At 42.4% G+C, this 20,363-nt stretch overlaps 1 protein-coding gene across 3 annotated transcripts; it reads left to right on the top strand.

The window, feature by feature from the left end:
- The first annotated feature begins 428 nt into the window (after positions 1-428).
- LOC136430043 (ankyrin repeat domain-containing protein 6-like) lies at positions 429-19,848 on the top strand. Of its 3 annotated transcripts, XM_066420303.1 has the most exons (17): positions 429-1,068; positions 1,760-1,908; positions 3,942-4,040; positions 8,774-8,872; positions 9,193-9,291; positions 9,668-9,766; positions 9,961-10,059; positions 10,534-10,632; positions 11,067-11,144; positions 11,683-11,781; positions 12,116-12,214; positions 12,878-13,156; positions 13,619-13,750; positions 14,195-14,435; positions 14,818-14,949; positions 15,472-15,660; positions 16,219-19,848. In XM_066420303.1, the coding sequence occupies exons 2-17, from the start codon at positions 1,792-1,794 to the stop codon at positions 17,181-17,183; spliced, it is 2,925 nt and encodes a 974-aa protein (XP_066276400.1). In that variant the 5' UTR covers positions 429-1,068; positions 1,760-1,791; the 3' UTR covers positions 17,184-19,848. The 3 variants fall into 3 exon arrangements, with proteins under 3 accessions (XP_066276400.1, XP_066276381.1, XP_066276391.1); XM_066420284.1 differs by lacking the exons at positions 429-1,068; positions 1,760-1,908 and adding an exon at positions 6,875-7,350; XM_066420294.1 differs by lacking the exons at positions 429-1,068; positions 1,760-1,908 and adding an exon at positions 6,872-7,350.
- Positions 19,849-20,363: the final 515 nt, after the last annotated feature.

The following is a 20,363-nucleotide window of genomic DNA, read 5'->3' as shown; positions in this document are numbered from 1 at the left end:
TGTGTGTGTGTGTGTGTGTGTGTGTGTGTGTGTACAAGAAATGTCTGTCAGTACAAGTAAGCTGATAAGGGGTTTTAGACGCCCTCACCAAATTGTCTTCCAAAGTCAAAGAAGATGTGAAAGAACAGAAAGAAAGAATGTATTGTTTGGTCATCTGCCATGTTCTGTGTTCGGTCATTTGTTCAACCGACCACTCAGATTTCATATATGCAACTTTTTTTGGCCCAACTTTTAGTTTTTCGCACGCTTGCATCGTTTTTGCAGTGCCCAGTCGATGTCATCCACACAATCGAATCAGTATGGCCCAATATGACTGGCTTTGAAAAGTTACGTCACTGGCTTTACAAGTTGCCCTACTCGAGTGCATGTACTACGAGTAGTTTACGTCACTTCCGCCCCAAGATGGCCTTTGGTCTCACCGCATTCCATGCCGAAACAAATCGGAAACTGTTTCAGTCGTTTGTAGATAACCCCAGCCTTTAGCAATACCCCAAAAGAACAGAAGTCAAGATCTTAACAAACTTGAACAATCGAATCGGGCGATCAGCGTTCAAAGGTCGATGACCTTTAGTTTTATAATAGCCCCTCGGCCAAGCCAAATCACTCCAGCACTCTCAGAAATTTCGAATGTCCGACTGAGACAATTCGGAAAGGTTTACAACGAAGCATCACACTACTGAGTATGTTATGCAATGTGTAAATATAGAAACTTGACCTTTTTTCCAGGACTGTAACTTGATAGCTTCATGTTCGGGAAAAATTCCCGTTTCTGAGAAGTTTGTGCGGAGTGATATGGCGAGTTTTCCCTGTGGTGCGGTTTATTGACTGTGCACTGCTCCCCGCCCCTCCCCACGCGTCAGTACCGCACACACCGCGTTAGAGTTTAGTACAACTTTTCAACAAGCACACGTGCCAACACAAGACAACTAGAGACAAGAACAGCGACTTACCAAGATATGAGAGCACCACAAGGCCAAGTCTAGCACGTGAAATGAGGACAACAACAACAGTAACTCCGACATAAGCTCCTAAAATAATGGCGTGCAGAAGTTACTCCAGATTCCTCAGGTTGGTGAACTTTTCTTCTATCAAACGACAAATTAACGATGTTCTGTGAATTCCAAGGGAACAAACCAATAATAGTTACACTTTTAACATTGTTGTCATGATCAAAGAAGTTTAAAAGAAACTCTTTTGAGAGCTCTTAGACAGTTGGAGTGCCCCATATTTGAGTGATGTAAACAATATCGATTACAATTTCCATTGTGAGTGTCAGACAGCACTGCTCGCTACAGGATGTCTATTACTGAAACACATGTAACGTAGGGCACAGACTTCTTGTGTACTAGTCCTGGGTCTGTGTGTGTGTGTGTGTGTGTGTGTGAGTGAGTGTGTGTATGTGTGTGTAACAGTGTATGTGTGTGAATGCGTGTGTGTATGTGTGTGTGATGGATGGTGTGTGTGTGAGAGACAGTGTATGTGTGTGTGTGTGTGTGTGTGTGACAGTGTACATGTATGTGTGTGTGAGAATGTGTGCATGTGCAACTACGTGTGCATGTGTGTCTGCATGTGTTACAGTATATGTGTGTGTGTGACTATGCATGTAACCTTACATCTGTGTATCTGTTTGTGTGAATGAAAGAGTGTCTGTCTGTGTGTGTGTCTGTGAGTGTGTGTATTTGTGTGTATGTGGCTTCAACTGTACATGTATAACTTAAAAGAACCAAAATAAAGAAATAACGTTATTGTATTTGTACAGCCCTGGTGACCCACAAGTAGTGAGTGTGCCCTATGTCTGCTGATCGTGATGATGGTCTGGCTGAACAGCTCTTCTATGCTGTAGCCAAGGGGCAGACTGACAGGGTTGTAGAGCTCATCCAGGCAGGGGCTAGGCTCTTCCTAGACAAGGTAACTTCTGCTTCTGCCTTTTTTAATAGAATTTTTTTCTGTTTTGCTTTTGATAGGGACAGCGTGGCACTGCACTCTGCACTCATACAGAGAACACTAAACCATTTTTATACCTGGGTGGCGTGCGAGAGGAAAGTTGGTGGTGTCAGGGGATTCGAACCCTGGGCTCTGGGTCGAACACCCTGCCATTATGCCACACTACTGCCTTACTTTTCTATTTACAGGGTGAACAGTACATAATCACTGTAAATTACATACTGTATTGCTATTTAGTCTACAAGTACAGTCAAACCTGTATTAGCGGTCACCTTTGCATAGCGGCCACCTGCTCATAGTGGTCACTTTTTGTCGGTCCCTTGGATTTTTCCCATTGACGTAAGCATTAAGAATTCGTCTATAGCGGTCACTGTCTAACGCGGTCGCGGCCACACGGTTTTCGGTCCCGCGGGTCTGGAAACACTGCCGATAACGGTCCCAGCGCATGGTCGCCGCAAGATTTCTTTCAAATCTCGGCAGAAAAATATTGTCATTATACATTTTTTTATAGCAGTGTTACCCATGAAAATGTTGCCTATGGTTTTATTTTGCCCCTGGTGAGGGTTTTGAATTTCCAAAACCGCTAAGACGCCAGAAATTTGCAGACAAAGAGAGCCTCTTGCGCGCCGTACATGTTGCCGACGCTTTGTTTACTTGGGTTACTTCACTGGTAGTAGCATGGGCGAGCAGTTTCTATAAATTATACAGACGCCTTTTATCCTCTACAAAAAGGTTTTAAAGTCATCAATTCTTTGTTTATGTGTTCTGCCGATAAATAATGTCACTGCGCAATTGAAAATGACACGGTTGTCTTCGGCAACATTTTAAGTCGCATGTGCTCCGGTTTGGGGGCGGATCGATGGATCGACTTGGACTTTAATAATATGCTTGTGGAAAAATCGAGACCGACCGAAAGCAGTCATCTTGAGCGCGCGGCGATCGTCGTCTTGTGGAAGTGGTCGGTAGACCAAGTTTGACTGTACACTGTACTTGTACAGTATGTGAATAAATGTTTCTCAGTGTGGCACTTATTGCTCGTGGTAAAAATCAACCGTTTCTATAGAGCGGCCACCTGTCCATAGCGGTCGATTTTGGCCAGTCCCTTGAGTGACCGCTATAGGCAGGTTTGACTGTAGACCCAAAGGTTCCAAAGGCCGAATCCAACTGGCAGAGGGAGTTTTTTTTTGCAACCGACGGTGCCTAACAACTTCCCTGGCTGACTGGAGCTTCTCTGGCTAGCTTGTACGATATTAGCACCGTGGAGATCTGCTTGAAGATTAATTACAATTAAGTTTTTGTATTGTGTAACAGTGTGGTTCAAGTGACATTTACTGACTAGTTGAACTGGTCCGGACCTTTTACACTAGCCTGGGTGCCATCCTATTTCTACCGGGGCTCCTACACTCGCTTCCCTCAAAAAATTTTTTGAGGGAAGCGAGTGTAGGAGCCCCGGTAGAGATAGGATGGCACCCAGGCTACTTTTACACTAGCCTAGTGGCACATGTAAGTGCATTGAGTTTGTGCACTGGCGGGCCCGGCTTTGATTCTCAGGAGCCAGGAGACTGTACTACTCGCCTCGTGCTTTCAAATGTTTGCTTTTAGTCAGAAAGGTGTGTATTTGCTACAAACGTCTGAATGATGCTTATGATATTTGCTTATAGTCAGGAACTGTAAACAGTTGTACAATATAGAGTAGTATAATTTAAACTTTACATCTGGATAAATTTCGATAAAATCAGACGTTTCGGGCGTCCATCCGACTGCCCTTTTTCAACGAGAAGTTTACTTACGGATGCGTAAAGAATGAACATTCTTTACGCATCCGCCATTGAACATTCATAAACGTAGTTGTACAATATGTTTCATTGTTGACACAAGCACCTTTAACTGTTATAACAATACTCATTTAGTAGGAGCTATACCTTAAGGCCTGTGATTTCTATCTAGTGATGCTGTACTTGTTCCCAGACTGACCTGTATACCTGTCTATGTTGCAGCATGGCCACACTGTGTTACATGTAGCGGCTCACCGAGGGTTTACAAACACACTGAAAGTCCTTCTTCAGGCTGGGTGTGAACTTGACATACAAGATAATGTAAGTAGTGCAATTCTTTTCTTGTTTGTATTCAATACCCTAGCATAAACTGCCCCTTGGCATTACACGCCAGGTTTGTTCCAAAGAGTGCAAGTTGCATATTCGGATAGACTTATTTGATGCGCCAACGATCAATCGCTGCATTTGGTACGTAGACTTAGAGGTTCAGTTAATTGGAGTGGAAAATTCAAACCTCAACGTGCACCAAGACAAGTTTGTTTCATCGTTACAGGGTGCGAAATACCAGGTTGCACGTTGCACAGTGCAACAAGATTTCGGTTGGTGCAAGTTAATTCCAAACCCAGGTAGCGCAGTGTGCAACCTTATATTTTGAGCCAAAGATCTCAATCGGAGCCCTGGAAGCTCACAAAAACACAGTGTCACTCTCATAAAATTCGGTAAATCTTCAATTGAAATAAAGAAATCAACACTTTTTCGTTTTAAACCATCAAAAACCCTTCAAAGATCGTGGAATTTGAGCTGAAAAAGACGAAAACACACTGCCCTCGGCTAAACAAGATGTTTTTAGGTCAAAGGGAACACGATACCATCTAATTTATATTTTGAAATATTAGTAGTATTATACGCTACATACGAGCTTGATTTTAAGAAATCGGTGAATGTTGCTGGAGCAACCTGAAATTTGGATGTGCAACCTAGCCTTTGCCCTAGGTTGCAATATGTACTCTCCAAGCAGAGCTAGGGTTTCGGCTATTTTTTTTACGTGTTTTAGGCGTTTTTGTCATGCCTTCTACTTTGTCATCGTTTTTGTTGTGTAGCAAACCCAAGCTCTGCAGGCACTGACCTCGGGGCGGGGCAAACCTATTTACTTCCATTGAAAAAAAGGTGACAGTACTCCTCCCCGAGAACCATTAGATTATCATTAGTGGTACCAATTTTACTGCCCCGGATTATCACACATCCGGCAAGTGTAGAGTGCATTCCCGGGCCGCACCGGTCCCCCGCTGACCGCCCTATTCATGCGACAGGCTGGTGTCCACGATTCCACGCCGGTATGATCATTGATAGCATCATAACGTACATTTCCATTGGATACCTCACAAGAAAAATACAATGATGCATGAACAAGACATATGAAATAAATGTGTATTACGTATCAACTCGAACTGCATTACTAGTAATTATTATTATCATTATCTCAGGCATCGTTAAATGGATTATGAACGGGAACACGTACCTTGTTTACGTTACATGCGGTTACCAATGCCGCCGCTTGCTGCGTTCAGATTGGACGGAACTTTTCAACAACAACAGCAAAATTGGCGACGGAGTTCTACCAACAGAGACTTAAAAATCCCCAAATGACACCAGAGGAATGTACTGATTTTTGTATGGTTCGTTCTTTGGTGGTTTTTGGATGGTGTAAGTGCGGTCACGATAGGCAAGTCATTTGCTGACGGACATTGACGCGACTTTCCAACATGGCGTCCTGATTGAGACTTTGTAAACTCCAGGTGTCTTTGGCTGTACGTTGAGCTGTTATTTTCATACGAAAGTAATTGCAGTTAGCTAACGAGTAGGGGAAGCGTGAGAACATGGCATGAAAACATGGCCACGACCGATAGACCGAGGATTATGTCCTTGGTGAGACTGGGCCGGAAATTCTGTAGTCGTGGGGAGGGAATCTCGTGCCTGGCCGGGCACGCTTCGCACTTACTTGTGAAACGCTTGTAATGTGTTGGGGTGATTAGGTTTATTAGGCATTGAAGCTTCCGTCTGCCTGCAGAGCTTGGGTTTGCTACACAACAAAAACGATGACAAAGTAGAAGGCATGACAAAAACGCCTAAAACACGTCAAAAACCAGCCGAAACCCTAGCTCTGCTTGGAGAGTAGCAATATGGGCAACCTGGCTCAAAAAAGTATTTCGCACCCTGCCGTTAGGTTAAACTTTGAAAGTGAAAACTGTATATCACAATCAAAAATACAGCCATCTACATCTACAAGTTTTTTTACATGGTTATAACCTCCTTGCTATGCTTGTTGCTATGTATAGTTGCTATGCTAAGTTACTGTGACAGATATTAGACATAGGGATTAGTCGTGTAATTGTCTTTGCTTGAACAAAAATACATGCTGACATAAGTGACAATTATACCTTACATTACCTTGGTACTTCTTCTAGCCATATTGGTACTGGTGACACCACAGACTGACTGGATTGTATTGGGAACTCCATCTTTGACAGTCATAAATTAAAGTGTACATTGAAAGAAAGTGATCTTGAATTAATTAAGCCCAATGAACAGTTGAGCTTATCTTCCACTGGTCGAGATAAAGAAGACACAAGCTATTTACAGTACTTACACTCGTAAAGTTTCAGGCTCATTGTACAGGGCAAATCCCCCTATCTTTTTTTACTGGTACAATGAACAGTGGACCATGGCTTGAAGTCCTGTCCTAAGGAGTCCAACCCATTCTGGTAGCATGCATGTTGAGCGAGCGACAACAGCTGGAACTCCCTACATTCAGACAAATTTTAAGAAGATGATCAACTGCTACTATTCATGCAAATGAGGATGTTATTTGCATAATCAGTGAGAAACATTTATGATACGTCAGTCGTTAAAATCATTTGGTGAAGGTATGAGGTTGTGGAACTCAAGTCATTTGGGTCACATGTACATGTGTATGTAATTACCAGGGAAGCAGGGTGTCCTCTGGGTGTCCCCTGCAAAAGGAGGGAGTCTACTTTCTTTGTCTTCTTATACGCCCTGCTAACTAATAGCTTGTTGTTCCCTGTGCAATAGTAGTATTTAGACATTTATTTGTCTGCTTCCCTCTGTTTCCTGCAACGGACTTCCGACAACAGCAGTGGACGAGATGACGCCATCGGAACAACTCGAGTGGGACTTTTACGACCTGGGGTGTGACTTACACACGAGGGGTGGCGTCACCAAGTACCCCCCCTCCCCTGGGGTCAGGTACCCCCCCTCCCCACGCTTGGTGCGTCACACGAAGCGTCTGTCAGCGTGGCTGGCCGGGGACGAAGATTTCAGTTCGGGCAGGTCGGTGTCGTCACAAGGATGGTCGCTAAGCTCTTCTCAGGACAGTCACACGTACACAAGGCAATACTCAACCACACGGGTAACCAGTCCTAAAACACAAGTTCTGCCAAGAGATGGCACCAAAGATCCTGGTACAAGCTTTCCACCGCATGGGCAGGACAGTCGGAGTTTACGTGAAAGGCTCCCATTACAAGGATCACTGCAGACGTCGGGAATTAAGGAAGAGGGGACCACAAGCTTGACTAAACAAGCAGATGCCAAGCCAGCGGCTACCTTGGAAGAGGTGCGTATCCGGAACCAAAGTGCCAAATCTCAGGTCGTTTAATGTTGTACAGTGTCACGTAATTTGTTATGTTTTCAGACATTCCACAACCTCCAACCCTATTGTCATAGCCCAATATCATGTTATTTTTTCAGACGTTCCACAACCCAATTACTGTAACCCAAGATGATGATAAAACCAAGATGCGTACTGTAAATGCATTTGAGTTTGCTGTGGTTTAATGTTCGCGAACTTAAGGCAACATTGACAATACTTGCTCTGTCCTCTGCCTGCTTACAATCTTGCAATTGTTTCAACCGCAAACATAAAACCACTACGAACACTCCATTTTCTCCCTACTGTGCAACTACATGTAAATCTCTGCAAACTTAAAATGTATTTGCAGTATACCATGCATATTGACACTCAGAATTTTGAAGTTCTTGTAACATATGTTCGAGTTGATTAAACTTAAAGAAAACAAGTTATGTTACATTGCAGAAGAAAATCGTTCCAGTAATTTTGTATCTATCAAGCAGATACATGTACCTCAAAGTTGAATTTTGGAACATGAATATGTGTGAGCTCGAGAGTTCCACAACCTCAACCTTCACCAAATGATGTGAACCTGTGACTGTGTATCACAAAAGTTTTGTATTGATTATGCAAATAAGGTCTTCATTTGCATAGATTATATCAGTTGGTCATCTTTTCCACCTAATTGCAACTTGCACAAGTTCTCCATATGGTAGAAGTACCGGTAGTGCTTGATCTACAGTGTTGTACATGTATGACTCTGTGTTCATACCACCGTGGTCAATGTTCATGGTCAGAGATGTCAGTTGTCTCCAGTCAAAAGGAATGTCCTTGTTGTAGCTTTGTATGGTGGTAAACGGCAGATGAGTATCGGCTTGGCAACACAAAGGACAATAACAGTTTCTATGGTGTTTTCATATCTTAGGAACCATCCCAACATGCCTTACATACATTTGCATACGATACTTATGAGTTAGTTCAACCATTTTTTCAAATTATAAATGTCTGATATATATTGTTTTGTTCTGCCAGTTCATTTTAGTGATGCTGAAGAAGAGTGATGGATGTCACTCCAAACGTCTGGAAGTAACTTCTGAATCTTATCCAGCTGAGATTTTGTATCCTGTTAAACTGGATGTCTAACCCTCATAAATGGATGTGTTGTTACAGGATGGTTGTACCGCCCTCCACCGTGCTGTAGTAGGAGGACATGTGGAGGTTGTAATTGATGTGTTGTGATGTTGTGTTGTTACAGGATGGTTGTACTGATGTGTTGTGTGTTGTTACAGGATGGTTGTACCGCCCTCCACCGTGCTGTAGTAGGAGGACATGTGGAGGTTGTAATTGATGTGTTGTGATGTTGTGTTGTTACAGGATGGTTGTACTGATGTGTTGTGTGTTGTTACAGGATGGTTGTACCGCCCTCCACCGTGCTGTAGTAGGAGGACATGTGGAGGTGGTCCAGGCCCTTATTGAGGAGGGTGCCAGCGTGGATCGACAAGATCAGGTCAGGGGAAATCAGGTCTTAACATGACTTATATGTGTGCAAGCTAATCACCTGTGTTTTCACCTGGTCTAAGAATGGATTTTTAAAAGTCTTTCAGCTCTTACCATTTTTTGATTTCCTTTTAAAGAGGTAAATTTTATAGCAAATTTGTATAATAGAAATGTACATGTAAGTCCAACGGTTTGTTTCTTGTGGCACTGTACCGTGATGAAGCCAGTTATTTGGTGTGGTGACTCCTGAGAACATCACGTTTGTGTGTGTACGTGTATTTTTTTTATAATTACTTAAAAGAAGTGATTATGATCTTGTGTTGCATCCAGAATGGAAACACTCCTCTGCATGAAGCGGCCTGGAACGGGTACAGCAGAACTGTGGAGCTTCTGATCAGAGCTCGAGCCAACATCCACTCCAAAAATGAAGTAAGTCACTCTCCAATACACCATGTGTACATTGAGCACAATTTGCACAACGCTACAGGGCTACCGTACCATTGAACAAATAACCCTTATTAAGATTATACCCGAGGGGAAAGTTAGGTATTTTCTTGCATTTCGTGTCTTTTTTTTCTTTTCAGAACAGGTTGCTGCTGACGGGTAAGGGTAGGGTTAACCTTGTTGATGTGTTTTCAGAACGGGTTCACTCCTCTGCACCATGCTGTCCAGAACGGCCACTCCCAGAGCTGTAGGATGGGTTAGGTTAGGGTTAGGGTAGGGTAGGGGTAAAGTAAGGTTTAGGGTCAGGGTTAAGTTAGGGTTAGGGCGAGGGTTTGGGTTAACCTTATTGATGTGTTCACAGAACGGGTTCACTCCTCTGCACCATGCAGTCCAGAACGGCCACTCTCAGAGCTGCAGGATGCTGCTGATGGGGGGCTGCATGCCGGATGCCAAGAACAATGTAAGGCATCCTTTAATTTGTTGAACTCAACATGTTGATTTACTCATATCTGTTACCGGTAATATGATTTTATGTAGGTTAATTCATTTGTATCTACTGGACTGTATGTTATACAAAATGTAGATGTTGTAGACCTTACGAAAGTCGTTGTACTTTTGTTGTGTCAAGAAAGATTTCCCGTTTATCCTGTGCAGTACGGGGACACAGCATTGCACCTGGCCATCAAGTACGGACATGTGACCGGAACCAGGATCCTCCTCAGCGCCAGGTGTCATGTCAACCAGAGGAACAAGGTACCAGCTCACTCAAAATAGCTAAAACAAAAACCAATCATAGACATGTCCATCTAAGCATACCGAATATGATTGAAATCTGTCAGTCCTTTGTTCACTTATCCTTTTTGAAAGATTTTAATTCAAAAAATTGTCCCTGCAGTTCTAGCACAAGCTGTAGGTGGACCAAATGTACAAAAGTGATAGTCTGGAGGGATTTGATATGTGGGTAGTTCTTAGGTCGAGGTCTATTTTGGCCCCCCTGGCGACTTTTCTTGAGACTGCAGCCTATTGTAGCCCTTGTAACACGGGGATGAAGTATTGCTGTATTGGGTGTGTGTAGATGTAAGTGTGTGTGTGTAATGTGTACATGTATGTATGTATGTATGTGTGTGTCATGTGTACATGTATGTATGTATGTGTGTGTGTGTGTGTGTGTGTGCATGCATGTGTGTGTCTACCATGTACTGATTTCCTTGTTTGTTATTGTTGCAGGATGGCCGAACAGCCTTACACATTGCGGCAAACTTGGGCCTTAGAAAACTCACCAAGATCCTAGTGGAGGCCAATGCAGATGTCAATGCAAAAGACAAGGTACTGTAGATCAGTTTATGTTCCATTTAGAGAGACTCATGATGCTCAAAATGTACCTTCCAGTCTCTGCAAGCTCAATGCACTGTTGACACAAAGCGCATGCATGGATACAATAAATAGAATATGGAGAAAAGTGGGAAATATCATTTGAATGTTATGTGAAAAGACCATGACTTATCACTCAGATGACATTTACTAACAAATGCAAAAATGTCTTCCCCCATCTTCTGCCTAAACATTTGTTTAAAGATGTAAAACGCTTGGTTGATTTTTGTTACTTCATGGCGTGTTTACTCAAAATGTGCACAAATTGACTTTTGAGCCCCACCATGTAAGATGGCATATTTTGATGAACATGTGCATGTTAAATCATTCCTAACTTTCTGCAATGATGATGTTTCTGTGGTTGTTGAGAGGTTTTTGTTTTATTCCAGGATGGGAAAACTCCCATAGATCTGGCAAGAGACAAGGAAAACCCAGAGTGCATCCTCATCATGACCTCAACTCCTAAAGTAAGTCCTTTACTTTTGCAGGGACTTTATTTTGTGGTAGGAGGGGAAAGAAGGTTGATGTGGTGTTTCAAGTTGATGCTACTAGTAACACATTGGAAAAAAAGCATATTTGCAGTGTCATGATTTCATGCTGGAGGAGTCACTGTCTTCAAACATTTTAAGATTTAAGTATGGCAGCATAGCAGCATCTTCATTAGATGAAGGAACAAAATGAGATTTTTTGTAAGGGTGGAAAGAAAATGGGCAGTTGTACCAGCCTTGGAGATACAGAAGCTGGTGTGCTACACTGAAGGGTTGTTATACTGGCTATAGAGATACAGAAGCTGGTGTGTTACACTGAAGGGCAATTATACTGGCTATACAGATACAGATGCAGAAGCTGGTATGTTACGCCGAAGGGTGGTTGTACCAGCTAAACATATACAGAAGCTGATGTGTTATGCCAATGGGGGGGGGGGGGATATGTATACAGATAATAACAACATCCATCTATGATGATAAGTTGCTTTTCATACCTAACATACCATTCTCTGCACAGGGAAAGAGAAGTGGCCGAGGAAGAAGCACACACAGGAAGGACAACAGCAACATTAAGAGGTCCCACTCCCTCCCTGCTGATGGAACCAACAAGGGCAAGGTAAGCTTGGGCTTGGACTGGAATATCCCAGTATTTTCATCATGGGTGTACGCAATTGTACTACAGATATACATGTATTGTACACTTGTCTTGAACCAATACATGTATGAGCATCAATTTTCTGGAAGTCAGCCTATTGTTGGTTTTTATATGACTTTGGACAGTCATGCAACTTTAAAATTTGAACAAATGGGCTCATCTACATTCTGTAAAGAAGATGCACAGTCACATGTATAATCAATTGTGTATCTTTATTGACTAGCTTTGAATGAAAGTTCATCTGTGACAGTAATTGACATTAAAAGATTTCATCCAATAACATTGTTTTTTTAAGGAACAAACATCGCAACAAAGAAAGGACAAACCAGTGAAAAGGGTTCAAATCCAGACCGGTCCGGACAAACATACCAAGAAACACTCCCCATCTATTCAGGTATGGTACATACACATGTATTAACAGTTACCAGTGTCAGACTGGCAGACTTATGTCACTTGGTCAAATTATTTCCCTATATATTATACAACACATTGAGCAATCAAGTTTTAAAGATAACTCGCAATCTCCAGGACTGTTGCTTTCAGAATGTCAATTGAATGTCTGCCAATGCGCAGGCAGGTAGCCCAAATCGTTTTCATAGCCATGCAGTTTTGGGCTTCAAGAACTACAAAGTTGTCGTCAACAGTTTGAAGTTGTCTGACAAAGAAACTCGGTCTTTATGGAGAATCGTGTTGGTTGCTGACGCCAGAGGTTTGGATCCTCAAAATGTAATAACACGAAAGGTTTTAAACAGGTCATCCTGTAACGCCTTTTTGTTTCTCGGAGTATACGGAGGAGCTACACTATTTGACATGTTTGCTGTTTCAAATTTACATTGCACTGGTTTTGTATTTTGGTATAAATTGTCCAGACAAACGCTCTAGTCCAACTTGACCACGGAGTTGGGCCGACTTTACCAAGGTGTTGGGTTAAGTTGGTCAGATTTCTCATAGGCCAAGTTGGTATGATTCCTTAGCTTTCCTGCATAGAAGATAAGAAATTGTCCAGCAAGGTGTCTGTGTCAAAATTACTGGACTTTTTCATTTACCGTTTCTTCAGGTGAAAAGTACTCCTCATCTTCCAAAGTACAAGGAGTCACAGGATAGACTGCGCCACCGTCATCACCAACACCACCCCCACCAACATCACCCCCACCACCCTCACCATTCCCACCATGTACACCCCCACTACCCCCAGCAGCAGCAGCAGCAAGGTGCTCCTGCTGTGAAGGGGGGGAGAGGTCCCCACCACCCGGCCCAGGTCCCCCCACACCTCCTCCCACAGGCCTTCCCTCACATGTACCACATGGTGCGAGATCAGAAGGGACAGCTACAAAAGGTAACAATGCTCCAGACTAGGTTCTGTTGTGTCCTATATGTACCACACACCTACAGTACAAAAGGTAACAATGCTCCAGACTAGGTTCTGTTGTGTCCTATATGTACTACACACCTACAAAAGTTAACAGGCTCCAGAATAGGTTCCTACTCTGAGAATATAGAGTAGGGCTGTCTCTAGGGACAAAAATTTGCTTGTTGTTGATAGAATACGCTGGAAAACGTGGAAACTGGCACTTGGAGAAAGTAGTTTTTTTTTTTCTTATTGCATCTACCATCATCTATCGATCATATTTTAACTTTAAAGCATTGAATGGGGATTAAATGTACCACCACAATCATAGGTTATTTAGTAGCCTGTGATAGCATATTTAATAGCATTGTACTTTTGCGTTTTTCGTAAGATTTTTTATGTTTTCGTCGTCCTGTTTTTTTTTTTATAAAATGTGTTGTGTCCTCCCAGATCCCTGTGTACCAGTGTTACGGCTGCACACCGTACCTACAGCAGATGGAGAATAAACTGGAGGCACACAGGGAGGAACTACTGGCAGAGATCGATGACTCCCACTGGGCTCTCAACTCACAAATGCAGCAGGCAAGTGTCACATATTATATACTCCTATTGTTGATGAAGGTTAGACATCCAGGTAATTGGGTACGCAAGGTAAGTGTAACAGTAAGTGTTACTCCAGCAAATTGATAGGTTTTGAGTCATTGACGAAAGTAGTGGATGCTACCTGAAATGTCGGGCCATTTCCAAAATCTGTCCAGTTGCTTGAGTAAGTGAATAATCCTATCTTTCTTCTAGATCTTAACATTCTCCCTGCTGCCTCACTTTGTAACCAATAGGGAATTACAGAATTGGGTGCCAAACGGCTACTTCAGTGTGCCAAAGGTTAAGGGAATATCATTTTCAAGTCAAAATTAACTAGCTGTACAAAGGTGTGCTTTTTTTAACCCTCCAAGCCCAACCCCTATTAGTTACCTAACTCACGGACAGTGTAGTGATCCTAATGTTCTGTACATGTGTTCCACGCAGGTGGAGAGAAAATGCTCCCATCATGCAGCGTGCCTAGACCAGCTTTGTCGTGAGCGCGTCTCCGCGGAACAGACGGCCTGCCTCCACCGGATCGACAAACGCGCCACTCAGGAACGCCGGGAGCTGGCCGCGGACACTGACACCAAGGTCAAGTCCGTCCGCGAGTCGCTACACGCCTGGATGGAGCAGAAGTACAGCGATCTGCAGGAGAGACTGGACAGAGTGACGCTGTCAGACCAGGGTATGTATCTGTATATTATCTGTATAGCCGGTATAACCTTCGGCATAGCACACAAAGTTTGCAGGCACACTGAATGACCTGTCACACCAAACCTTTGTATATCTAACTGCATGAATTGTTTAAAACTACATGTATCTAATGAGGATGGCTCTACAGTAGTTGACGGTACTGAGTTCCACTCTACAATAGTGGTTGGAAAATACGAATTTTTGATCACATCAATTGTAGGTTAAGTCTGGTTCTTGAAGGCATGACTACAAAATGTCTTTCTTGTTCTTTTCTGAGCTAGATACTTATCATTCGGTACGCCCACAAGTTTATCAGTCATTTTTTACATCATGCAAAGTCTGGACCTTTTTCTTCTGCTTTCTTCTGTCGTCAGACGTGTACAGGGAGAGTCAGCCAGCCAGGACAGCAGACAGGACATGGGCAGGTACAAGTAACGTCACTTATCCACTGGAGAAGGCCCAGTCTGAAGGTGTACTGGACAGCAGATCTACCTTCCCCCCAACAGGTACCTTTGACTGTGACTTTATTTGGATCCACAAGCCTGTACTACGAGGCTCAGCAATTCCTTTCTCCACTGTGCAATTCGGCTGTGTAGCAAGGCAATCAGTAGTACCATCAGCACTTAGTCATGATCATTACATGTATAGATTTTAACTTCGCAATGGTGTTCCGTAATGTTTTTATTTAATTAAATTAAAAAGTTAGTGTAGACTGTAACAAGTCATTGTTTTTGTGTGGTTGTGTTGCATAGCCTATGTAATGAGGACAAAATGCTGATGTCACCTATCCGTAAAGACATGTGTCAATAAAGTCACTTGTCTGTAACTCTCGCGGGTTTACGTTCGGCAGTGATTGGTCATTATTGATCCTGAAGAAGACGACAGTGGTCGTTGAAAGTTTGATCCGTGAATACCTTAGCATTGGAAGAAAGTTTAGCACTGTATTATGATTACTACCAACACAGATGAGCTTCCATGATAAAATGCGGGTGAGGTCCTTACCGATTGAAATCATTTCATTTCAACAGAACACAACCATCTGCACCCTACGGACGACGAGAAGCTCGGCACCGTCATGTGGGTGTCGGACAGCAACCCAGACGTCTTCCCTAGAGGTCAGGCCAGAGGTCACACCGCGTGGGAAGCCGCCATGTCTGACGGTGTGAGCAGGAGTGGGGACGGACTGTCCACCAGACATCACGGCCATCCGTACACAGGTACCTTTGACTTATGTTGCCTATGACTTGTAGATACATTTAAGTTTGTGGTGATTTGATATCTTGGTAAGGAGAAAGTGGAGTGTTTGCAATGGTATTCTGTTCAGGTTTGATAGGGCTATATATTCACATGTTGCTACAATTGGAAACACTAGCGCCTTTACGGAAAACCAGTTGGAAACCACATTCACTGTTCAAAGATAGGGTATGTTCAATTGTGCTTTCAAATGTTAGTATTTGTGCATCTTCATCATTAGCAGGTAACTCCAACACACCATAATACTGTACAACGTATAGTACATACATGTAGCAGGTAAAAGACAGAACAGAAAATTTTCGTGGTGGTTCTGAGTTTGCGTTGAATCGTCAATGAAAACTGCAAACATAACACCACCATGAAGATTTCTCCGTAAGAACTTCACTTTGGAGTGTGTATGTCTTGTGCATAATGTGTGTGTTTGCTGGTCAGCATGGTGTGCGGAAATTGCATATCTACTTCTGACTCATTATTATGAATGTGGAGTGTTACTGACAGCTTACATGTCTTTTATCTTACAGGAAGCCAGCAGTTGTCTCACCTCTGGCAGGACCCCCCACCCTACCATCCCCCGACGAAAGACTTCATGTCCAGAGCAAGAGCCAGCTCTAGATCCTCGCTCCCTGCCCATGGTTCATACGCCCGCGTACAGGACATCTCTCCCTCCCCTCTACATGCAGCCGAGACAGGATTCCAGATGACCAGATCTAAGGAACAAAGTGCTAACACACAGGCCGGTAGAACTTTACTTCAGTCAGCTGACTTAGAATTTCAGCTGGCCAAGTCAAAGGGACAAGGCGCTAGCTTGGGTAGAGCTTTACATCAGTCAGCTGACGCAGGATTTCAGACGACCAGATCTAAGGAGCAAAGCGTTAACACACAGGCCAGTAGAACATCACACCAGCAATACTCCAGTCCGCAAGACAGGCAAACCACGCATCCAGCTATGCCTGCTGCTACTCCCACACCTCTACATGCAAATGAGCCAGGATTTCAGCTGGCCAGGCCAAAGGAGCAAAGCGTTAACACACAGGCCAGTAGAACTTCCCACCAGCAATACTCCAGTCTGCGAGAAGGGCGCACTACACAGCCAGCTGCTACTACCCCCACGTACACGACCCAAACAAGTTTCATGCCTAAAACGAACCAGTTCTCGTTAAGTTCCGACGAGCTTTACCGCAGCCAGTATCGTGTCAGGACTGCGGGTGATCTGTGCGTCGATGACAGTGCCATCTCCTGTGATAAGTCCGTCTCCACCAGTTATCTGTCCTACGGTACGGGTAACAACGATGACAGTGTGCTACAGACGACGGACAGTTCCCACTGTACGAGGGACAGTTCCCACTCCAGTACAGCAGTTTCAGAACAGAACAGTCTGCGCTACACGTCTGTGGGCAGGAGAGTTGACGGTAGAACGGAGGATGACACAAGGCTTCCTCCGGACGTGCATGCACAACTCTTCAGCACACAGGGGTCACATGTATGATGGGCAGTGTCACAGTTTCCTATGCAAGGCACAAATGTACACACTTATGTATATAAGAGTGGCAAGCGGACAAGAGATGGAAAAAGTGAAAGTGATCTCGATCCAGTCTAGCTCACTGAAGAGCTATTCTTCCACTGGTTGTGACAGAGAAGACAGACACTGTGTACAGTATCTACAGGTTTATTGTATCGGGAAAATTCCCCTAGCTCCCCAAGTTCGAGAGGTCACAGGTTCAATTGAAGCCGATTCTGGCTAGACATTGTGCCCTTGGGAAAGGCACTTAAGAAAACTTTTCTCACTCCACCCAGGTGTAAAGATGGGTACCTGACTTTGGTTGGGGAGGTAAAAGGCGGTGGAAGGAGAGGGATGGGCTCCGCCTTCCCAATACAGTGCCTTAGACACAGTGGATAACAACCCACCGCCCCTACAGCCTGAAAAGGGCTATGGGCCTACATTTACCTTCTTTATGTATGGAATGTACCCATGTATGTACAGAATCAAAGATGTGACAAGAGATGTTTAACATACATATCACAAAAATGGGTTGTATTATTTATTTCAAACATATTTAATTTACAAGTTTTACATTGCAGCTTTAAACTTTAATTGGTAACCTAAAGTTAGTAAAATGTTTCTCATGTTTTAATATCGAAATGCTCACATATAGTTTGCAGTGTTATTATTATCAACAGTGGAAGTTGTATTAGACCACTTTTCTATATTTCTATTTTAGTTGTATTTTTTTCTTTTCCGAGATAATAATGTTGAAAAACATTGGGGTGTTGGAGACGCACATTAACATTTGTAGTTGTATTATTTTTTGTTTTTCTTGTGTCTGAAGAAGACAGTTGTATTTCAAGTGAGATAACATGGGTCCATTTGACCACTTCAAAACAAAAGGGGGTTGAGATATGACTTTGTATTTCAAATTAAGGTACCCATGCATATTTATCTGCTTTGATATTTATGATATTGATTTCAACCTCATCTACATTTTGTATTTTCAAAAAAGTATAAAGTTTGCTGAAGTTGTAAATGTCCCAGACATTGTGATGTGCTATCAGGGTAAGAAAGGCAGAGAAGTAAATCAAATTTGGAGATTTTATCTCCAAATTATTATTTTTTCTTATGATTATATTGTCCCATCTTTAAAGCAAATCTGGAAGAACATGATATGATGCAATTATTGATATGCAATTATTGAATCAGTGAAGTTGATATGCAGAGCTTTGAGGTCACAGCCCAAGTCTGGAATACCAGCATGCTACCGGTGCTGTAGCCTCCTTAGCAGACTTTTAGGAGTGCCGGCATTTACTGTAAATGCAGAAATGTTTGCGGTGGTTTCATGTTCGCGGTTTACCTGGTGAACTCTCAGCGCGAACTTAAAACCACCGCAAAAGTTTTTGCCCACCTATGACTCTAGCCCTACTATTGTTTCAAACGCAAGCTTAAAACCACCGCGAACATTCCATTTTCTCCCTACCTTGACATACATGTAAAAACCACGGGAACTTAATACATTTACAGTATTTTGTGATTCGTGATTTTCAACGCCAGGCCCTCTAATACTGGGTCAGGTTGTTTACGAGAACCTGGTCCATGTTGAAAATCGCATACCGTAAAATTCCTATTTACGTACGCACCCCTCCTAACGTACGCACCCCCGATTTGGGGACGATTGCGGGCCTGACTCAGTGAGTTGAAATGTTCGGGGGAAAACCCCTCATAACGTACGCACCCCCTCTCCAGCATTTCGGTGGATAGTTAAGAGGTTGACATGAATGATCATGCTTCCGATGATGTTCACCGACTTAAAAGGGTTACTGAGAAAATGTTTCTGGGTAGAAAATATCAAACAATTTAAATATATGTAATATTTATTCTTTATTACTGATTGATTTTGTGGTAGCATTCCACACTTCAATTGCATGAAGATGTACCATACTCTCATGCTGATATGCGATTTTTCCGAGGAAGAACCCCTCCTAACGTACGCACCCCGACTTTGCTGTCGGCCTGGAGCACCTGCTTGCAACTTGAAAAGTTTTAAAAGTGCGTACATAAATAGGGATTTCACGGTATCAGCGCTTTCCGAAAATAAACGCTAGCGCTCCTAGAAGTCTGCAAAGAAGGCTAGTGGTACTGTATCCTCTCTGAGACAAAATACAGGATACAGCCTGGGTGTATACTTTGGTCATGTAATATATGATTTATCAATTTCCTAAAATTTTATTATGTATGATAATATTTATTAAATTTTTCCAGCCAGGTGCAAGATGAAATTTCATAATTATCATCAAATAGAATACAGTTGTGGCTTATTTTTATGTGGGTTTTCTATGCAAATAAACGGGACTAGAGAAATTTTGACATAAATAATACATTTGTTATGACGCAAAACATTTTCAATGAAATGCTATTAGATGAAAATAAAGCCTTTTTTTACAATGTGACTGCAAAAGGATTTGAAAAAGCAATATAATTTATATCTTTATTCTGTATCAACCACTGTGTATTAATTAGTACATAATTTATTGACAGTATATAGATAATTATGATAAATTCATTGTGTTTTAACACTGCTGTGAAAGTTTGAAGATATTAAATTCTATTCTGAATAAATTGTCAAGCCTCTATATATGGCACACTTTGGTCAATACTTAAATGCTGTTCTGTTGTTCTTTTGGGTTTGGGCCATAATGGGCCAGATAAGCTATGTCATGTAGTATGAGCCTGATTTGGCAATATCCATTTCTAAAACTTTGATTTTGATTTGCAAAAAAAAACTTATTTTTAATGCATTCAAGAAATCTTCCCTTTTTAGTTTTTATTGCTGTATTTACCGGTATATTTTAAGCAACAAATATTTTTTTTCAATTATAAGAGTAGTGTTGATTTACTTTTATTACAGAAATACCATGCTACTTTCAATGTTTGAAAAAAAAATCGATTAGGTTTAACTAGTCTTGTTTGATGGCCTTTTTATCTTCACTGCTCCACGGTTTTTGCCAATCTCAAGAGCTATAAAAGGTCTGGATACCAGGCTAATAAAAAAACTAATTTTTTTAAGCAGATCAAGTTGTCTTCTAGGCAAGGGGTTGCACTTCTTGCGGCTGCAATTTTTTTTTTCAGATCATCAATACCTATGAAATTTCCGTAAAACACGTCAGGTACAGTAGA

This window comes from Branchiostoma lanceolatum, chromosome 1, assembly GCF_035083965.1.
Source record: "Branchiostoma lanceolatum isolate klBraLanc5 chromosome 1, klBraLanc5.hap2, whole genome shotgun sequence".
NCBI lineage: Eukaryota > Metazoa > Chordata > Leptocardii > Amphioxiformes > Branchiostomatidae > Branchiostoma > Branchiostoma lanceolatum.
This window is presented reverse-complemented; position numbering and strand designations above follow the sequence as displayed.